At 35.1% G+C, this 23,345-nt stretch overlaps 1 protein-coding gene across 4 annotated transcripts; it reads right to left on the bottom strand.

Moving 5' to 3' along the window:
- Nucleotides 1–5,425: 5,425 nt before the first annotated feature.
- On the bottom strand, nt 5,426–21,422 carry LOC121878125 (protein O-glucosyltransferase 2-like). 4 transcript variants are annotated; one of them, XM_042384125.1, is made up of 11 exons: nt 21,189–21,355; nt 19,798–19,825; nt 18,326–18,445; nt 16,634–16,725; nt 13,188–13,399; nt 12,150–12,290; nt 11,596–11,702; nt 9,590–9,827; nt 8,794–8,973; nt 8,415–8,534; nt 5,426–6,994 (listed from the first exon to the last, which is right to left on the bottom strand). In XM_042384125.1, exons 1-11 carry the CDS (start codon nt 21,202–21,204, stop codon nt 6,866–6,868), a joined length of 1,383 nt encoding a protein of 460 aa, XP_042240059.1. In that variant the 5' UTR covers nt 21,205–21,355; the 3' UTR covers nt 5,426–6,865. The 4 variants fall into 4 exon arrangements, with proteins under 4 accessions (XP_042240059.1, XP_042240060.1, XP_042240058.1 ...); XM_042384126.1 differs by having other exon boundaries at nt 19,787–19,825; nt 21,189–21,310; XM_042384124.1 differs by lacking the exon at nt 21,189–21,355 and adding an exon at nt 20,266–20,611.
- Between the last annotated feature and the right edge of the window lie 1,923 nt (nt 21,423–23,345).

The following is a 23,345-nucleotide window of genomic DNA, read 5'->3' as shown; positions in this document are numbered from 1 at the left end:
TGGCCAAAAATACTTTTTCTCTCTGAACTAAAATTTAATGTGCCTAACTATTTAAGTACATCCAGAATAATACATAAGCACCAAGAAATGACCTCGAAAACCCATAAGTGGCGAGTAATTAGCATTGCAAAAGTAATTAAAATATTCTAAAATTCATTTGAACATTTTCTAAAAGCCATTTGAACAAGTTATAATCAAGATATCAAATTTTGGTTAACAGATCCTTAAGCAGCACATTCAGGGTACCTATACTGAAATTTTGAACAAAATCCATTTTAAAAATGACAAAAATTGTAAGTCTATTGCCTTAAAGGATTTTTGGCCAGAAAATACTTTTCTCTCTGAACTAAAATTTAATGCTTTCTAACTATTTAAGTACATCAGGAATAATACACAAGCACCAAAAATGACCTCAAAACCTTACATAAATTGGCGAGTAATTAGCATTGCAAAAGTAATTAAAATATTCTAAAATCATTTGAACATTTCTAAAGCCATTTGAACAAGTTATAATCAAGATATCAAATTTTGGTTCACAGATCATAAACAGCACAATAAAGGTACATATACTGAAATTTTGAACAAAATCCATTTTGGCCGAAAATGACAAAAATTGTAAGTCCTATTGCCTTAAAGTTTTTGGCCAAAATACTTTCTCTCTGAACTAAAATTTTTATGTGTCTAACTATTTAAGTACATCCAGAATAATACAAGCACCAAGAAATGACCTTGAAACCCATAGAGTGGCGAAATCATTCGCATTGCAAAAGTAATTAAAATATTCTAAAAATCATTTAGTTGTTTTCTAAAGCCATTGAACAAGTTATAATCAAGATATCAATTTTTGGTTAACAGATCCTTAAGCAGCACATTAAGAATGCCTATACTGAAATTTTTGAACAAAATCCATTTTTGCCAGAAAATGACAAAAATTGTAAAGTCTATTGCCTTAAAGGATTTTGGCCAAGAAATACTTTCTCTCTGAACTAAAATTTAATGTACTAACTATTTAAGTACATCAGAGGAATAATACACAAGCACCAAGAAATGACCTCGAAAACCCATAGAGTGGCGAGTAATTAGCATTGCAATAGTAATTAAAATATTCAAAAATCATTTGAACATTTTCTAAGAAACCATTGAACAAGTTATAATCAAGATATCAAATTTTGGTTAACAGATCCTTAAGCAGCACATTCAGGAGTACCTATACTGAAATTTTGAACAAAATCCATTTTTTGCCTGAAAATGACAAAATTATGCAAGTCTATTGCCTTAAAGGATTTTTGGCCAAAAATACTTTCTCTCTGAACTAAAATTTAATGTGCCTAACTATTTAAGTACATCCAGAATAATACACAAGCACCAAGAAATGACCTCAACCCATAAGTGGCGAGTAATTAGCATTGCAAAAAGTAATTAAAATATTCTAAAAATCATTTGAACATTTCCTAAAAGCCATTTGAACAAGTTATAATCAAAGATATCAAATTTGGTTAACAGATCCTTAAGCAGCATTCAGAATTACCTATACTGAAATTTTGAACAAAATCCATTTTTTTGCGAAAATGACAAAATTGTAAGTCTATTGCCTTAAAAGTTTTGGCCAAAATACTTTTCTCCTCTGAACTAAAATTTAATGTGCCTAACTATTTAAGTACATCAGAATAATACACAAGCACCAAAGAAATTACCTCAAAAACCCCATAAGTGGCGAGTAATTAGCATTGCAAAAGTAATTAAAATATTCTAAAATCATTTGAACATTTTCTAAAAGCCATTTGAACAAGTTATAATCAAGATATCAAATTTTTGGTTCACAGATCCTTAAGCAGCACAATAAAGTACATATACTGAAATTTTAGACAAAATCCATTTTTGGCCGAAATGACAAAAATTAGTCCTATTGCCTTAAAGTTTTTGGCCAAAAAATACTTTTTCTCTCTGAACTAAAATTTAATGTGCTAACTATTTAAGTACATCCAGAATAATACACAAGCACCAGAAATGACCTCGAAAACCCATAAGTGGCGAGTAATTAGCATTGCAAAAAGTAATTAAAATATTCAAAAATCATTTGAACATTTTCACAAAGCCATTTTGAACATGTTATAATCAAGATATCAAATTTTGGTTAACAGATCCTTAAGCAGCACATTAAGTAGTACCTATACTGAAATTTTGAACAAAATCCATTTTTGGCCGAAAATGACAAAAATTGTAAAGTCTATTGCCTTAAAAAAAAGGATTTTTGGCCAAAATACTTTTTTTCTCTCTGAACTAAAATTTAATGTGCCTAACTATTTAAGTACATCAAGGAAAGATAATACACAAGCACGCAAGAAATGACCTCGAAAACCCATAAGTGGCGAGTAATTAGCATTGCAAAAGTAATTAAAATATTCTAAAAATCATTTGAACATTTTCTAAAAGCCATTTGAACAAGTTATAATCAAGATATCAAATTTTGGTTAACAGATCCTTAAGCAGCACATTCAGGAGTACCTATACTGAAATTTTGAACAAAATCCATTTTTGCGAAAATGACAAAAAAAATTGTAAGTCTATTGCCTTAAAGTTTTTGGCCAAAAATACTTTTCTCTCTGAACTAAAATTTAATGTGCCTAACTATTTAAGTACATCAGAATAATACACAAGCACCAGAAATGACCTCAAAAACCCCATAAGTATGGCGAGTAATTAGCATTGCAAAGTAATTAAAATATTCTAAAATCATTTGAACATTTTCTAAAAGCCATTTGAACAAGTTATAATCAAGATATCAAATTTTGGTTCACAGATCCTTAAGCAGCACAATAAGGAGTACCTATACTGAAATTTTGAACAAAATCCATTTTTTGGCCGAAAATGACAAAAATTGTAAGTCTATTGCCTTAAAGGATTTTTTTGGCCAAAAATACTTTTCTCTCTGAACTACTTAATGTGCTAACTATTTAAGTACATCAGGAATAATACACACAAACACCAAGAAATGACCTAAAGAAACCCATAAGTGGCGAGTAATTAACATTGCAATAGTAATTAAAAATATTCACAAAAATCATTTGAACATTTTCTAAAAGCCATTTGAACAAGTTATAATCAAGATATCAAATTTTGGTTATGAATCCTTAAGCAGCACATTCAGGAGTACCTATACTGAAATTTTGAACAAAAGTCATTTTTGCCTGAAAATGACAAAATTGTAAATCTATTGCCTTAAAGGATTTTGGCCATCACTTTCTCTGAACTAAAATTTAATGTGCCTAACTATTTAAGTATCAGAATAATACACAAGCACCAGAAATGACCTCGAAAACCCATAAGTGGCTGGTAATTAGCATTACAAAGTAATTAAAATATTCTAAAAATCATTTTGAACATTTTCTAAAGCCATTGAACAAGTTATAATCAAGATATCAATTTTTGGTTAACAGATCATAAGCAGCACATTAAGTACCTATATACTGAAATTTTAGACAAAATCCATTTTTGGCCGAAAATGACAAAATTGTAAGTCTATTGCCTTAAAAGTTTTTGGCCAAAATACTTTCTCTCTAATTAAAATTTAATGTGCCTAACTGTTAAAGTACATCCAGAATAATACACAAGCACCAAGAAATGACCTCGAAAACCCGCCAAGTGGCGAGTAATTAGCATTGCAAAAAGTAATTAAAATATTCTAAAAATCATTTTGAACATTTTCTAAAGCCATTTGAACTAGTTATAATCAAGATATCAAATTTTTGGTTAATAACAGATCCTTAAACAGCATGTTCAGGAGTACCTATACTGAGATTTTGAACAAAATCTATTTTGAACTTGAAATTGTAAGGCTTACCCTTACAGGATTTTTTAGCCAAAATACTTTCTCTCAGAACTAAATATAATGTGCCTAACTATTTAAGTACACAGAATAATACACAAGCACCAAGAAATGACCTCAACCCATAAGTGGCGAGTAATTAGCATTGCAAAAAGTAATTAAAATTTCAAAAAATCATTTGGACAAGCAATAATCCAGATATCAAATTTTGGTTAACAGATCCTTAAGCAGCATGTTCAGGAGTACCTATACTGAGATTTTGAACAAAATCTATTTTTTGGACGAAATTGTAAGGCTTACCCCTTACAGGATTTTTGGCCAAAAGTACAGGTATTCACTGTACAATTCCCATAAAACTGCCCTAACAGAATAAAAATAAGACTTCAATTGCCCAAATATGAATGTGGCTGACACCCCCCTGTCTGAATATCACAAATATTTTCAATAGCTAGATTAGTTTTGTCTGGAAAATTTAAATAATGGCAAGTTTTTAGAATAATATAAATCCTTAACTGTGAAGTGTAGCAGGAACACCTGTGAGTTAGAGAAAAATTGTTAGGTGAAGTAGATAAATGTTTCTGGCAAGTATACAGTGTACAGTAGTGTGCTAGTGAATCATTAACATAGATATAGCAAAAATGATTTTATTTAAATATTTATGCAATTGCATTACAAAAATTGACTAAATAATTACACTGTACAGTACAGCTACTCACTAGTATTTTAATTGTGGTGTTGCAACTGATGATAACAAAAATATCAACCATTTCCACCTCTTGCCCATTTAAAGGGGCATTCATTACCTCTGCCAAGTATACCACTCACACTTTGTGTGGCATGAGGGAAAGACAACTCCTTACCTTCAGTTTCAAGATTATGGTTGCTAGACTTTCATTAATTTACATTCAGGCAGGGACTTTTCCTTTTGGTAGTAAAGACCTTTTCTGGAATTTTCTTTAGAAAAGACCTGCTTCATGCACATCACACACTCGGTGAGCACTGTAACCCCTCTCCTTAATCCTTAGACTTTGATTGAAAAACTGGTTTACTACTGTATGGACAATAAACACAGAAATAAAGTCTTCAACACATGTTATTCTTTAAAAAAAATAAAGATGTTCCAGCAGAAGAATAAAACCTGAAATACCTGTACATTATAAATAATTTACTTACATTTGCAGCTGTGATGGAGTGTACAAGTGAGCTTGTGGGGTCCAAGCCACCAAGGGAAGGAGGGAAGAGCTGGAGTGGGAGGAGGATAACAGGCACACCACTAGGTCCACTCATATACTTATGGCCATGGTTGGGGCTCAGAATAGGCACTAATTAAACTAAAAGAATGAACAGTCTTGCTGGAAAACACGGAAACTGATGTTACGAACCCAAGCCACGTGGAGGAAGGTAATTTTCCTTTGCAGAGAACAAGTTCCACAAACGCTATCAATGTTTTGTTCATAACTCTGGGAGGCTTGTTTGTAACATTGAAGTGTCATAACCCCAAGACTATAGTGTCCTAGTTCTATTATCTTTGACTCCTCTATAAAAAAGATTTTTTTTTTATGGAATAGATCAATATAATGATGGTATTTAATACAACCATTTACTGTTTCTTTTAATCAAAAGCATAAACATACCAATATAAAAAATAAATGCAGGAGTTCTCAAGAGTTAACAATATAATTAACATTTTCATTAAAGCTACAAGCATTACATACTGTACTAGTTCCATGATTAATTTCAGGTGTTTTTTATACTGTATACTAAATGTGTTATTAAAAGTCCACGGACAGATTACCTTGTCAAGAACTGGTATATTATAATATAGTAGAAATAATCTGTAGGTAAACATTCAATTTACATATCAGAGACTTTAAAATTTCAAACTTAAAAAGTCATCACGTGGTAGAAACACGAAAATGTTTCATAGGGTAACAATAATATACAGGGTATTTGGAAAATGTAGCTTGCTATTCTATGTTTCAAAGACTCTGGGAATTAACTTTTGTGTCTAGAAATTTTCTTGTAACTTCCATCCATGATTTGACCTTATATTACAGGACACTTCCTGGGGAGAACATGAGGGAAATATTCAAGAAGAGATAACTCCTAATGACTTCAAGTAGAGACTTAAACCACCACTGTGCAATTCTAATAAAGTACTATATTACTCTTTTATGCCAAAGTGAATCGGAAGCAAAATTCATTAGTTTATGGAAGCTTGATGTTCATCATTAGGTTTGAAGTGCAAAGGTTTAAACTATGGTGGTTGGCTACAAGAGTCTTTATACACCATTATGAGGAAAATGGCTTGTTTGGTGTAAGGAGGATGAATATTATGCCTCTTTGTCTGACTGAAGAATAACAGACAGATTTGAAAGTACTGCATAATTGTGAAAAAATAGAAGAGAAACTGGGTATGTATCTCATATTGATTCAACTTCCTTTTAAGAAGTGGACGGCATTTGAACTTAGAATGACTTCTATATGAACACCTGAGATCATCTAAAAATTATACTGTACTCTATATCATTGTTACTGAATGATAACTTTTAATAAATGTGTTAGTAAATTCTCAACACGTGCTTTTATACTTATTTCAATAACAAAAAAGAAGAAAAGTATAATACAGTGTACTATTACAGTAAAACCCCTCAGTAAGAGATTTCTCATAAAGGGGATATTCCAATGAGGAATATATTTTTATCTGGTATAATTGGCAGATTTGGCCAGTAAGAGCCAATAATGGGAACACTCCGCTATCAATCACATGGTGCCTGTTAGAACTTCCTGACCTTGTGCACCTGAGCACCCCAGCTGATGGTGTGCCTGTGCTGCCTGCATTACTCTTTCATCACTCAGAAAGCAATATAGATTCTAATCATGTGTACTGTAATTCCCTTAAAATGTTTCCAAACAAACAAAAATGATGGTACCAAGTGCAGTACAGTGCAAAAAATAAGTGCTTGGGGAATTCTACCAGTAGGAGACAGGGCTTTCACACACTGTCAGGTATTGGGAGGGTTTACTGTACTTCAAACCTTAAAGTTCATCATGGCGATTAAGGAGGTGACACTGACAGTCTCCAAATCGCTTCTCATTTTCTTTGATGGGTACAAATTCCATGCCCTCCCGCACTACTACATCAGACTTGAGTCGTTGGCTCCATTCCTGTCAGAAGTATATACAGTACAGTACTATATATATATAATTTAAAAATTACATAAGTTATGATATCTAGTTCAATAAGTAATTTCCATTAATTATGCAATACACTATATGGGACATCTAACTCCACTACAAAAAATATACAGTTGGGTCTCACATTACGCGGTTAATGTAACCCGGAGGGTACCGCGGAAAGTGAGGAACGCGTAAAGTGAACAACATAACATATGGGATTAATTGAAATGGAGTCCAGGCCGATCCCCAAACTCCACTTTTTGACGACACACAACTATGTTGTAGTAAAAATATTATCTTAACTTTATGATGGCATGCACACACAATTAATAATTAAGAGAAATATCAATAATATTAAGTTTTTTAACACTTACATTAGTAGAAAAGATGGCTGGGCACACGGGGATGGGGGGTTGGTTCCGAGGCAGAGGGCAGATTATTGGCCCTCACCTGTATCACTGGTATCAATTGTATCACTATCCACCACAGAGGCTTGCAGGGCCTCTTTGTTAAACCCCTCAAAGTCCATATAAGTCCATATCCTCACTATAATTATCACTATCACTGACTTGGGCCGGTTGTGGTGGGTGGCGGGTAAAGAACTCGGTAATGTTTTGATGACTGGGCGACCTTGTGCGCACCATTTTCGCGCCTCTTACACAACATGGCGGATGGCGGGAGGTTTGGATCCAAAAATGGCGCGGCTTGCCAGCCGCTCTCCGCGTAATGGGGTTCACGACCGCGGAATGTGAGCATGTTAGGTTCTGGCAAGGCACCGCGTTAACGGTGAAACGCGGAATGCGGGACCGCGTAATGTGAGGATTGACTGTATACCCTATACGGTATACTGTATATATGTAAGTTGTAAGACAAATTATAAAGTCCCTACATAATGAGACAGATGGAAATCTAAATGTTCAGTTTGGGCAAATTTTCAAAACTAGAATTTGATGCTGCAGTAAGTTTGATTTGTTTTTGGAACTCATACTTACAGAATCTGAAAGACATTTTAAAATAACTCAATCCTGTACTGAGTTACAGGCACTGGATGATGGCTACATTAGAGTCCTACTATGTACATACTCAAATGGTGTTGCACTGTGAAGTACTCAAAGCCACAATCATAGCCCTGGTATTTTGTGGCTAATTTAACCAAACCTTAAATAATTCTCTTGCTTGTAGACATGGATTATTACATTGTCTACAGGATTTTTTAAATCTAAATGCTTTGCACAAATTTTCACTTGTATGTTCATGCAGGGTGTTTTTCCTGTGGTGTTTCTACAACCCTTAATCAATATTTTTAATTCTGCAGGGTGGGCTTAAATCCTATACAGTAAAAACCCTGAGTACCGGACTACCTAAGTAACGGCACGTTCGAATAAACTATGCAGGTATAAACACTCACCTGGAATAAAGCAGCATGATAGCAATATATATTCTTTGGCATGAGGTTTTCTTGTACGTACTGCCTACCATTCTCAGCAATGACTCGGACCTTGTCATCATTAGATGCTGCCCACTCAATCTGGAACACAGGACTTTATTTCATACATGTTGTCCACAAAAGCAGTTTCTAGTCATATAATTTTGTAAAATTGAAAAGGTCAGATAATATACAACAGTGTTATACAGGTACTTGCTGCCGAGTTATGATATTCCCAACAGAAAAAATTCTTGTTTGGTGAGATTGCTCCTAAAGTATAATGTAGAAATCATAAAATTCATCAATCTTTCAAAATTCTTTATGGTGTTATACGTCATTGAAAAACTAAAATTTGTCTTACCTTTTCAATGAGGTCAGAAAGGTCCCTCTTAAAAGGAATGTAGTGAACATAGGGCTCCAGATCATGGTAAAAGAATTCATAGTATGGCGAGTCTTGCTTCAGTACCACACCGCTTCCTCCTAGGAGGTATGGTAAACGATATGCCGCTACTGTTCCATCAATGTTGATCTGATATTTGAACTAAAGAAACAATGTTAATGTTATTACCTAACATAAAATACTCAAAATAATGTTCAATATGTAATACAGCCCAAAGAATAAATAACCATAGACAGTATTTATTGACATAACTAAAATAAAAATATTCATGCAACCCAGTATATTTAGTTTCAAGTATAACAAATACAGGTAGTAAGAATCGTGATAGTAAGAATCGTGTTTACAGGTGTACAAAGAATATTTATTGTGGAAAGTTACAATATGACATGAAATTAAGAAGCAGCTAGCAAGGAATTTCAACAGAAATCAGGAGGAGACACCAAACTCAAAACAAATCAATCATCAAGTGTCTATACAACAAATTTCATCAAAGTGGGACTGCCACAAATGTTAATTTTAACTCCAATGCAAGTTTTCTAAATGAAAAATTTGAAATCTTTATGAAGGATAATGCCCAATACGTACATCAAACTTCATTCATTAAAGATGGAATGAACCTGATGCACCAAACTTCAAGAGAGAAAGACACATTCTGTGTATTATACTGTAAAAAGAATTAGCCTGAAATTAATCCCCTTGATGAGTGAAAAAAATTAAATCAGGAGTTTTGTTTCATTTACAACCATTAACTACTTACATCAAAGAATTTGAAAAAAGAGACATGTTTCTCCTTAGGTCCATATGTATCTTCTTCATCTTTGAAAAAAAAGAAGTTGGTGAGTGAGGCATTTATTAGGTGTTTATGTTCTCTTGCTAAAGTAATGAGGTCAAGCCTTTCCCGACGTGAGTCACGGCCTCGCCAAAATGCCTGTGATTTCTTCTCATGCCACGGTATGTCATTGTTGGACTGGACAGATAACAAGTCTAGAGTCACTCTGAAAATATGACATATGTTTAGTTTTAAGGACATATTATGTTAGGTGGACACTTGTAATGTAATTTTTTTTTGTGTGTGTGGAGAAAAACCAATGAACAATCAAGTAGAATACTGTAGGGTCGGGATATATTGAGACTTTTTATAAAGATTTCTTTATATCGCGACTACCAAGATTATCGACATTTTCCAATATATAGCGATAAATTTATTTATTTTGTGAGGGAAATCGGGCAAGATATATTTCAAATGCACCGCCATGGCAAACGAATGCCTTATTTGCTCACCAGAGGCGCCACCATGGCTGCTCACCCACGCATTCACGCTCGCCCGCTCAGTCTTTCTGAGGGAGTGACGAGTAAGCAGCCGACTCTGCTGCAGATTACGACTTCAAAGGCGAGTGTAAATGGGTTGCTAGTGACATGAAAAGTGAAGTGAAGAGAATGGAAAGCTTAATGGAAAAGATTTAATACTGTAACTAATATTTTTGGTTTGTTCGTTTATGTAGGTGTGATATTGTCAAGTGAGTGTGGCGTCTGCTGCCCAGCCTGTTGTTCCCGAGTCTAGAGTTCACTGGTGCTTTAGTTAGTAAAACAATAAACTCATTAAGTCAAGCTTAGTCACTTTTATTGGCCTTCAGAACCTAACCCTATTTTCCCCATTGATTACATGTAATTATATACAGTGGGGTATGCTATAACGAATCTAATTGGTTCTAGAACCTTGTTCGTTATAGCATTCGTTTGTTATAGGATTAATCCGTTCCAGGCCCCCAAATACAACCACTTAACACTGAAAAATATAATATAAAATTGTAAAAATTGTAAAAAAGTGCATAAATATGCATCTAAACCCCTGAAATAAAGAATATCATTAATATTTGTAATAATAAAACAATAAATTAGAAAAAAAAAAAAAAAATTATGTTCGTTGTAGGAGTTTCGTTCGTTATAGCATTCTCAATTTTATAGGTAAAACCGTTCGTTATAGGAATATTCGTAGTAGGATCCGTTCGTTATAGCATACCCCACTGTATAGCGATTTAGTGTATAGCAAACATCATTGGACCATATCTCGCGATATATCCCGACCCTACTGTACCTGTGTTGAAGTGGGGAGGGGGCCTTCACCAGAACACTGACCCATTAGGAGAAAGAGAAACTTTCTCTTTTCCCACACAAGTGCTTCCATACACAACCCTGTCATAGGAAACATCCAAATGAAGTTTGATTAGATTCAGACAAACATTTCTGAAGGAGACTGTTATGAGCAATTAACATGACATGCAATGGATACCTCATTTGTCTACTTTGACTTTTAAGCAAATGAGCTATAAAAAATATGTACAGTATGTATAAATAGCGAAGGAAGAGACCAAACAAGTACACTGTCAAACCTTTTCACTGCCAAAGATTGGAGAAACAATCCAACAGAACTACACATTAGAACATGACAACAAGAGGACTGTTGTGATATGTATTCAGGAAAAGGAATAACTGAATAAAACTCACCATAATGCTATAGTGCATTACTGAGAAGGAAAAAAATATTCAGAATTTTTACTTGCCTTCCTTTTGGAAATGTAGTAAATTTCCAAACCATTACTTACATCTATGCAATTTATGATATCGTACTTTGAGAAGACTTTATTCTTTAATGAATTGTGAATTCATAAAAAAAAAATTCACCAGGAAAGGTATTCCAATTATATAAACTTGGCAATTTAACAAGATTTATTAACAGTACAGTACAGTACAGTACTACTGTACCTGCCCATCATCTCCAGTGTGGCCTCAGTGATGTCATAGGTGGGCATGATAATGTCTGCGGTATCTTCAGAACCACACCATGAGAAGACTGGGATGAGTGGCTTGACCTTTAATTAAAAAATAATTTCGTTAGGGGCAATTAATGATAATTTGGCACTGTTATGTCTTTCAGTCCATGTCTTTTCTCAGTTAAATTAAAAAAAATTCTTGATCAACAAGTTCTTAAAAATATTTAAATGGTTTAAACCAGTTGGTTCTTCACAACCTAACATCACCTGCACTACCATCTCCATAAACTCCAAGATCACCGACTCTCCTTTCATTCAAGCACCCTACTTCCTGGACGTTCATCCCCCTCACTTCTAATGCATCTCTCACTCAATTATTCTATCTCCTTGATTTTTCCTTCTCTCCACTACCACTCATCTCTGAACAATAACCTCTTTTTACCAATACATAAAACAAATTCTGGTCAGCTCTATGTCTATAGTTCTTTTACCTCCACACCTCCTTATAACTTATTTCACACTTTATTTATATTCTAATTAACACACCTTTGGATCAACAAGAGGCCAGTCACCAAGATTAATGATAAACTCAACATCAGGAAGATACATCTTTCGAAGCATGGAGTGGAGAATGTTGTCCATGAACATTTTGAATCCCACATGCTGGCCATAGCATTTACGGTACACCTGTAAAGAAAAACAGTTCTAAGGTATGTGTGACTTCATAACATAAGCTGATTGTTCTTAGCAGGTGCCTCTCATCAGCTACAAAGCCTGTAAGCTACAATACAGAAGGCCCTTAATTTATAATGAGGTTCACTTACATAGTCATATTCTCATCCCAAAATACCTGTATATTTTTTTCTACAAAGATATATGGACTTATAAAGGTCATAAAAGATTATCCTGTACTTCTAGAACTCGCACAAACAAGCAATAATTTTCCATCCAAAACACACATCAGCAATCATCACACCGATTTGCCATGCCTTTTCCAGTAACTTGAAAAGAGAGAGAGAAAAGGAGAGATCGGTTGGCATAATTCCTTGTCCCTTATTTTTTTGCATATGGTACCCAACTTATCTAGTAATTCTCTTGGGGTTCCTTCATTATCAATCAGCATTGTGGTCAAACTGAAAATGCTCAACCGGATCCTCTTGTTCTTTATCAAACCAATGGCTATCAAATCCCCTCATTCTCTATCAGGGCCTACTGTATTACCTAACAAGACAGACAAAGTAAAAGTAAGTGGGTGAACAGGGCCAAAAGTTATCACACAATTACAAGTCACCCTTTCAACTTCCTCGATAAATAACTCATATAAAACTTTCATTACACAGCATTAATAAATATTAATATAAAACTTATCATACAGATGACCTCAAATGTGATGGAGAAGCACATATGATGTTATTAATTGTATAAATAAGTAATGGATGAGATTGGAAAAAATGTCCCCCTCTAAATTTCATCAAAATTTCAATGGAATTAATTGAAGATTGTATTTATTCATTGGGATGTTAATTTGAAGTTTATTAATTTCAAAATATAATTCAAATTAATATAAAACAAATAAAAACTTACTTTATTATCTTTAATTACGTAGTTGCAGAAACTTCGTGATCCTGCCTGGTTGAATCTTTTAGCAGCTTCTTTGAGAACAGGTTCAAAGTCTACCTCAGAAAAATTTTTGAGGTCATAATTAATTTGTTCATAAGATGTTGGGCAACTAACCAATTCCTGCCAACTGCTTATGTCTCCTATTGGACAGTAACAATCTTCAGAATATACTGGACCTGAAAAGAACAATACAATACAGTACAGTATAAAACAGGTGTAATTCACATGCCTTGGTATACAGTCAACCCTCGCTTTACGCGGTCCCACTTTACGTGTTTCCACGTTTACGCGGTACCCTGCCGAACACGGAATGCTCACTTTTCGCGGTGTGTGTACCCTTTTACGCGGAGAGCGGTGCGAGCAGGATGCGTACAAGGTCGCCCAGTCATCAAAACACTACCGAGTTCTTCACCCGCCACCCACCACAGCCGGCCCAAGTCAGTGATAGTGATAATGATAGTGAGGATATGGACTTATATGGACTTTGAGGGGTTTGACAAAGAGGCCCTGCAAGCCTCTGTGGTGGATAGTGATACAATTGATACAAGTGATACAGGTGTGGGCCAATAATCTGCCCTCTGCCTCGGAACCAACCCCCCATCCCCGTGTGCCCAGCCATCTTTACTAATGTAAGTGTTAAAAAACCTAATATTACAGGTTGTATCTCTCTAGTCCGGCATTCTGTGGTCCGGAAACCCCCATGGTCCGGAACGATTTTAGTTTGTCCAATAGGTAGATAGGCAACTTTTTTTTTTTTTTTTTTTACTTATCTGAATTATTATTACAGGAGTATTAAATTTTTGCCCCTCAGGCCCCAATGTGGGTCAGTGACCTATGCCCGGGTGGGCTAATCCCCTTAAAAAAACAAAAAAACAAAGCCGCGGGAAATTAAGGTTTGTTTACATCCGGCAGTTCGGCTGCTCTCTCTCTCTCTCTCTCTCTTTCTGCTTGTCTATGCAGAGTACAACATTTAACCCTTCAATATATATATGAGCAGTAAATAAGTGTTGCTTTCATATTGTTATGTAGAGTAATGACGATATGTTTTCACATGTGCGCACTTACATACACGCAGTCTCACATTTTTTTACCATTAATGGTTAGCTACTTATATTGTTCCATTTATTAACATTAAATAACATTACAGGTACTTCAAACAACCATATTAATTTTTTTACATTAATTTTACTACAGCTAAAATCAGGGTCTTATTTCCAGTTTTATATGTAGAACCAATCAGTCACTGGTTTCGTAAGCTTTAACATAAACAATGCCGGCAGCCGTCTCGTCTCCTCTAATATTCCACGCATTATTAATAAATTGTATTGTTAATTTTGCACACACACACATTATTTCAATAAAAACAAATTCAGAAAAATTAATTAAAATATATATGAACAGTAAATAAGTGTTGCTTTCATATTCTTATGTAAAGTAATGACGATATGTGTTCACGTGTGCGCATGCGCACTTACATACGCGATCTCTCTTTTTTCTTTACCATTATCGTTAGCTACTTCTATTGTTCCATTTATTGACATTAAATAACATTACTTAAAACAACCATATTAATTTTACTACAGCTACAACCAAGGTTTTATTTTCTTCAGTTTTATATGTAGAACCAGTCAGTCACTGGCTTTGTAATCAACGAAAACAATGCTGTGTCATTTCCTCGTGTATTTTAATATTCTACGTATTATTAATGAATTGTATTGCTCATTTTGCACACATAAACATTAATTCAATAAAAAAGACATTCAGTAATAAACAATAATGAATCTTTTGTACATAAGAATTAAAAACTCGCGAAATTTGAGAAGCTACTATACGACATTTAACCTTTCAATATGTCTTCAAAGAGACCATGATGCAGAGAAAGTGGTGCTAGTGCTTCCAAGCATAAGCACAAGTCAATATCTATCCAGGAAAAGGGTGAATTTCCATGATCCGGCAATTTCCATGGTCCGGCACCGGTCAGGTCCCGAGGTTGCCGGACTAGAGAGGTACAACCTGTATTGACATTTCTCTTAATTATTAATTGTGTGTGCATACCATCATAAAATTAAGAAGTTAATTTTACTACAACGTAGGTAGTGTGTCTGAAAAAGTGGAGCTTGGGGGTCGGCCCGGTCTCTATTTCAATTAATCCCATATGTTATGTTGTTCACTTTACGCGTTTCTCACTTTACGCGGGTCGCCGTGGGTTCAATTGACTGCGTAAAGTGAGGGTTCACTGTATAGCATCAATTGCCGAGTATGATGTAATGAATTTCCTTTTACAGTCCTCATCTCATAAACATACTGCCTAGAGGATGATTAGTGGGTTTATCTCGTCTACCCTCTATATATTCAACAATACAGGGGGCCCCCAAAGTTCACAATTTACTTAGCGGTTCTCGGTTATTCGCAATGACACCCTGGATGTACCCAAGAATGTCTGTAGGTAGTTTTTTTATCATATTTGCCACTTATCAGCTTACTAGCCATTTGGGGGCTGGGACAGGGAGCCATTCACTCTAGAAACAGTAATTTCCTTTACCTGTATTGTAAATATGTGTGTGTGTGTGTGTGTGTGTGTGTGTGTACAGTAGACACACACACACACAAAACACGTACAATAATAATTGGAACATCCTCTCACAAATTTATTAAAAATGTGACAGTCTATCCTCAAGTCTGTGCTCTATTAATAAAGTACAGCTCTACTGTAATAGAACACAGACTTGAGGGTAGCCTGTCACATTTTTAATAAATTTGTTTCTGATTATTTGTGAGAGGATTTTCCAATTATTATTTATTTGCATGTGTTTTTGTGTGCGTGTGTCTAAACACACACACACACACACACACACACACACACACACACACACACACACATGCACACATATATACAATACTACAGGTAAAAGAAATAATTGTCCTAAGGGCAAACACAAAGGGAATATACATTTCTTTGTACACAAGTAAAAATGGATACCATACCGACTCTCACACTACTCGTATCTTTCACAAGGAGTTATCTGATACTCAACAATACTAAAATATAATTATAATAAAAAATTAAATCTTTGAAGATTTTACATACAAAAGTATAAGGGGAGGACTTCGCAAAAAGCAAAATGGGGCGTCATGTCAAAAAGTTTGGGAACCACTAATACAGAAAAATGTTTCAAGTGCTTGAAGTAAATTTTGGCCTCTAGAATGACACTTATCATACTGTACTATATTCATGCATATGACATACAGCACAGTATTTATGTAATAACAGACAGATACCAATAATTAGATCTATTAATCAATTTATGTAAACTTCTAAAGTATTCTCACTTTAATATTACATGTTCTCTTTGTTTTGTCTCACATATTGGTTGCACTAGCCTATAAATCAATATACTGAATGAACTCACCTGATATTTTATATGGAGATTCTGCAACATGTTGACTATTATACAGGACATGAATGGTTAATAGCTTTCTACATGTCTGATATGTACGGTACCTGAAAAGGTAATATTTAGTAAAGTATTTCAGAAAAAATACAGCAAAAGTATTATGGACTGATTCTGGAAACTCTATTTATAGCAGTCAGGACAAGGAGACATGCATTTATACTAACCCACAACAATGACACTAATCAAATACTGTGCTGCTCCGTAATCAGTACAACGCTCGATCCTGACCCTAAACCTCACAGAGGAGTCATAAAAGGTGAAATTTACCACTTAAGTCTGGCAGATGAGTGACTCTTGGGGCTGTAGCAGCTTGTGCATACATACCTTCCTGTCCATTGTTGGCTACTCTGGATTTCCAGTTACAAGACTCAGTCCAGCAGAACTCATTGATGAAACACACACACACTGTACAGTGCATAGAATATATACGTATATGCAGTCTTTTAAGGCACAACAAAATTTTTTTGTTTGATACATACAGTATACTGTACGTATACAGTAATTAAAAAAATCAAAAATTAAAATTCAAAACAAGCAAAAACTGGCTATACAGGTACTGTTTGACCAAAGAAGAAAGGTTAATCATTAACATAGATCAACTTGGCTTGTTTACTACATTTCTGAAAATAATCAGCTTTCCAAAATTAACTATCCTCCTTGAACTAGTCGTAATGTATATAGGACTGATCATATATATTATATTGGGTTAGAGTAGCGAAACCCAATTGTCTGTTTCTCCTTTTATTGAGTAACTGCTGTTGATAAAATTCCAGAGTGTAAATCAACCGTAACTTAATCACTGTAGCTATGAGTGTTAAGAGAAGGACGGGGACTATGTAAATAGACCGTTTAATCACGTCCTTCTTGTGTGAGGGGTTGAGTAGTAATTCTATGAGTAGTGACCCATCGAGGGAGAACGGAATAGGCACGTCGTCCTCCCTCGAGGGAAGACGGAACCATCCACGGTGGCTCTCAAATAACGTCTTCCTCTAGTCAAGGATATCAAACTACTGCCCGCTTTAGGTGGCCAGGGAGCCGGCTACTAAACGCCTTAACTCAGCATAATATGATGCAGCTTCCCGTGGGCACACTTTATCACGTGCAATGAACATGTCACTTCATAGCTACTCCGGAAAGTTACAGGGGATGAATTGGCATACAAATCAAATGTAATTAACCCATTTATATAATTCTTCTGTTTATGAAGCAGGGGCCATTACATCCTAACCTGTTAACAACGTTTAACATTCCAACACTCACGTTAATATACCGGTTAAATAAAAATATGACAGGATCAAGTCATTCATCATTTTAAAAGACTGATTTACAACTAAATTTGTTTCTTCAAATGATGAGATAACTGTTTTTATTTGTACAGTCCTTTATAAATCCCAAACTCCGATACATACAAGCATTTTACCCCATATACCACTTCCGACTCACCTTTTAGAACTCGGCAAATTGTCAAAATCCATCAAACTATCATATACTATACTATAACAAAAACAAAATCAGTGGGGTTTATAAATGTAAAGTAAACCTTTGCCATTTATTGTATATACAGGATATACAGGTACAAATTATTCATGTCAGAATCCACAAGCATGTCTCCTGCTTTACCTCCTGACAAGATGTCTAATACCATACCTGACAATATAAGATCCATCATAGCGATCAAGAATTTGTGTCCACACTCGACAATTAGTTCCCTGGGTCGTTTCTCCTTCTACTTGGACGGTGAAAGATTTGCCGACAGACTTTTCAATCCTGTTATGTGATAAAATTTTATTAACAAAGACACTTCTGAACTTCCCTATCTATTAATAATGATCAAAATCAAAGAAAACTCATTCTTGTTTTGGTGCTGTAATACATGACACCACGTCTATTAAAGTATACTGCATCTGGTTTATTGTGAAGCCTATTAGAAAGAAAAATTTACGTAAATATTTTAACCACCTTTCATCTTTTTACTTTTACTGTACCTTTATCCTTTTCACCACTGATCGGCAAGTTAGCCACTTGGGTGTTTGATCACATCTGTTATGCACTGTTGGCAAGTACTGGGCATGTAATGGCTCCAGAATGTATTATTTTAAAAAATTATACTGTGCACTAAATCATGCAGACTCTTAGTTTTAAAATAAACCAATACAGTAATGCACAGTACAATACTGTGAACCCTCAGTTGTCCAGACTTCAGTTAATCCAAACTAGCCAGCTGGCCTGGAGACTATATGTTAGCTTCGTCACAACTCTCTGGCAGATTGTTCCAGGACTTCACAACTCTCACCAAAAATTTGCTCAGGATATTTTCTCAACTTGGTTCATTTTATGAAAGAAAAATTACATAATGTAGTAGTATCTACTACAGTACTAGAGCTTACTGTCAATGCAACACTGTCAAACTACAGTACTGCTATTTTACATAATTTTTTTAAACCTAACATAACCCAACCCCCAAGACTAGTTATTGTGTTTTTTTCTTTTAAAAGAAAAGTAAAATTTTCTGTGAAAATACCTTTGAACAGAAACAAACATGGCAGACATGGGTAACTTGTCAGCATTGGTTCTCAAAAGTAATTACAGTAATCATAATACAGTACAGTAGTTACATTACACAAATTGTATTCTTAGTTCATTTATCATTATTTTCACAAGGTATGAAATTTTTTATAGGTATGGGAATTATTCCAAAAACACCGGCAAACAATTTAGGAAGAAAAATAAATTAATAAAAATTTTCATTCGGTGATCATGAAAAGTTTTGGAGAATGCAGTACATAATTATTCAGTTATGACTCTCCCAACCCTGTTAATCTTGACACCAGCACAGGTGGGTAGGGCTTTGAAACAAGAGGGAAAATGTGGAATTAAAAACCTAACCTAACCTGGTCATTGTACTGTCCTCACCTACTGGGTAATTATTCCGCAAACACTGACATACAATTTTGGCTTGTAACCTGACATTGGCATATGATTTAGGCTCGTTTGCCGGTGTTTACATATACTGTATTACCCCTTTTATACGATACTCTTAGAAAATTTCTTCTGGTCCGTGCTAATGTCATGAAAGGGTCAAGTATTACCATAAACAGGGTTAATTACCATATAATTACCTGCTCCATATCTCACTGTCATTGAGAACTGAAAGAGGCATAAAGAATTCAGTAAACATTCTGTAGTGACCATTCACGAAAATTACTTAAAAAAAATATGCTTTCATACGATTTTTCACCCCCGTTTCACACAAATATGACCTTCATTTCCAGCGGAAATTGGTACTTTCGGAGATATGCCCCCAATTACCAACATTGTGGGGTAAACACAAGCAAAAATTACTCAGATACCAATATATATAGGACATGCTTAACTAAATCTAACTTGAGAAACCAGAAGATCCTGACCTAACCTAACCTCCAATCCAGGCCCTGGTATACAAACCTGACCTAACTTAACCTAACTTTACCAAACCAAACCTTACTGTACCTCACTTAATTGATGGAGGAGGATAAAATGATGCCAATTAAAGGAGGAAGTGGTACAGTATGGTGATATGATCTTTATGATGAACTCGGAACACGTACCATACTGAGCAAAATATGATATCTGATTTTCTTGGGAACTGTCGTCTTTTACTGCAATACCAAGCATGATGGTCATGATGATAGTCTGAATTACAACTTGGATGCTTTACTTAAAGCCATGAGACCTAAAGATGCAAACAGCTACAGCTTCTTTCTCAAATTCTTGTTGAATTACTGTACATCCCAAACACCCTTCACAGACAGTGCCACCTTCCCACTAATTCAAATTCACATCCATTGAAATTTGCGCTGATTGGCCAAGTAATAATTAAACAATGCACAATAGTGTCGTTCGACATCTGAAACTATTGCTGCTTGGCTGAGTTATATATACTAAACAAAAAATATAGCTGCAAACTTGTACTTAAGGTGAAATAAAAAGTGAAAATAATGCAAAACTTTCAATTTCAAATGCTATAAATTATTCTTAGTGTTTTGCTCTATCTTCCTATATAAATCTTTTCTATAACTTTCAAATGTAAAGAGAATTTATGGCTGATGTAGCACTGGCCTATTACACATTGATACAGTCAAGCAAAATTAACTACAGGAACAGTATACATACATTAATTGCTGTACTTGTTATAGAACCTTCAAATGTACCTGAATAAAAATATAAAATCATGATTAAAAATAAATCTGGCAGAAATAATAGATGAAAATTGTAAAAAAAAAAAGAAAAAAAAAATGATTAAGATTTGGTATTTAAATGGCCCTCCCCGAGTTTGATGGCACCGCCGCCCACCCAAGATCTTGGCAGTTTCTCTCAACACAAAATTTTCTGCTACATCTCAAACAAGACACTAATAAGTTGCCCAAGTTAAATATGAGACTAACACACTTCTACTTTAATTCAAGAAAAACGAACTCAAACTTATTCCAAGGATAAAATAACTTAGGGAAAAAAATATTTGGATTCCTACCTGTTGCCTTTCGCATTATACAACTCTATGAAAAAATATCGAACTGGGTAAACGATTTTATCAGGTTCAAGGCCAGGGCCGTACACTTTAGTTCTTTTCACATCAACCTTGAACTTCTTCCCTCCTTTGACGTAATAAAACGTGCAAAGGAGAAACAATAATACGACACTAGCCTTCATGATGGAAGCCCAGGGGTACTGTCCCTCCATGCCCCATCCTCCCTCGGAGGCACTAAAAGCCTCGTTTTCTTCTTGCTTGTAAGGGCAAACTATGTCATTGTCTTGTATATCCCGACTGTATTGCTCCTCTCAATCAATGAAATTATAAGGAAAGGAAAACTTCGTGCAACCCAAAACAATATATATATATATATATATATATATATATATATATATATATATATATATATATATATATATATATATATATATATATATATTCTGTCACAAATATAATGTAACAAAAGCACATATGTGATTATATAGTGACAAACTGGCCAACTGCATGCCGAACGGCTAGTAAGCTGATGTGGTGAAATGATAAATTATAATAAAAATCAAGAAAATGTAATAAATGGAAAGGAAACTCAAGAATTTTGAAGGGGCATAAAATTTAAAAGCCAAAGCACAACTTATTTTTTTAAAGATGGTGGATTTTTATTTTGAAAATGGAAACAAGAGATCTTATTGGTCACGGAGTCCTGCAAATACTGGCTAGGGCGGATGCAGGGGAGTCTGACCCCCCCCCCCCCATCATCAAAAAATTCCAGTACTTTTTCTCTAATGCAGTATTGTACTCGGGGTGTTTGTACAGTAAAAAGTATTTACTATTTACTTCAGAATATATCCTAATATCAAGTGCACATGGCTTCAAATTAGCCTAAAAATGCCCACGATATTGGTCAGATAAAAAAAAACACATCTGGGTGGGGTTGCTGCACTCGTCATGTTCCTCCACCCACAACTTTTGATATTCCTGGATCCGCCCCTGATTCTGGTCATGTGAGGTGTGGCAGTTAGTGTTTACCATTGTTCAGTGCGTCTGTGTGTGTCTGTCTGTTGTCCATTGAATATTAAATCCTGGACTCCTCTTTTTCCCCAATTGCTTTTAAATTTGATTTGGAGATTCATAATTAGAGGTGAATTCTTACTCCTAATCCCACAGCCAACGAGTTGAACTTCCAAGATGGCCGACCACTTCTAAAATGGCCGTCCACTACCAAGATGGCCGTCCACTTCCAAGATGGCCGTCCACTACCAAGATGGCCATCCACTACCGAGATGGCCGACCACTTCCAATATGGCCGACCACTTCCAAGATGGCCGTCCACTACCAAGATGGCCATCCACTACCGAGATGGCAGACCACTTCCAATATGGCCGACCACTTCCAAAATGGCCGTCCACTACCGAGATGGCCACCAACTTCCAAGATGGCCGACCACTTCCAAGATGGCCGTATATTTGGTTAGAATTACTTACAGCTCAGAGGGCACTTATGGGATATTATTAAGTAACCCGAAAGTTACAAAAAATGGCCTCTGTATGGCCATGTTTGGTCAACAAAGATGTCGGCTGGATGGCATGACCACTGTCCTATGAAAAAGAAAAATCTGATCTCTTCTTTTGTAAAGATATTAGAACTATTATCACCACCTATTACGAAGTGTTAATATTGTGAACCTTAAATTTCTTGGATCCAACCTTGTTAATGTTCCATTCTGTAGAAGGACAATAACTACTACAACTGAAATATGTCACTACATAAAATTAGATAAAACACACCAAAAAAATACTGTAATGTTCAAAATAAATTTTCCTAAATTATCTAATATAATAAATACTTAGGATATCCTTTTCAGACTGGAGAGGGGTGAAGGAAACAAGAGTGAGTGATTGGGAGAACAAAAGAAAAAATTGAAATAGATAAGGAGGGTAACAACGTGACCATGACTGACTCCCCTCACACCACCAGCATCGTATAATTCTACTATAAAACGGCGTTTTTGCACAAGCTTGTGAAGCCAAACTCTTTACATTCTTCACATCCGCCTTGAGCCTGATCCTTTACTCCATACATTGAGACAAGCACAAATCACAGCATAGAGACATGCACATAAATCACAGAAAAAGGTACAATAACCCTCATTGGCGCTTA

The sequence above is a fragment of the Homarus americanus genome, unplaced genomic scaffold (genome assembly GCF_018991925.1).
Source record: "Homarus americanus isolate GMGI-L3 unplaced genomic scaffold, GMGI_Hamer_2.0 scaffold45562, whole genome shotgun sequence".
Classification (NCBI taxonomy): Eukaryota; Metazoa; Arthropoda; class Malacostraca; order Decapoda; family Nephropidae; genus Homarus; species Homarus americanus.
This window is presented reverse-complemented; position numbering and strand designations above follow the sequence as displayed.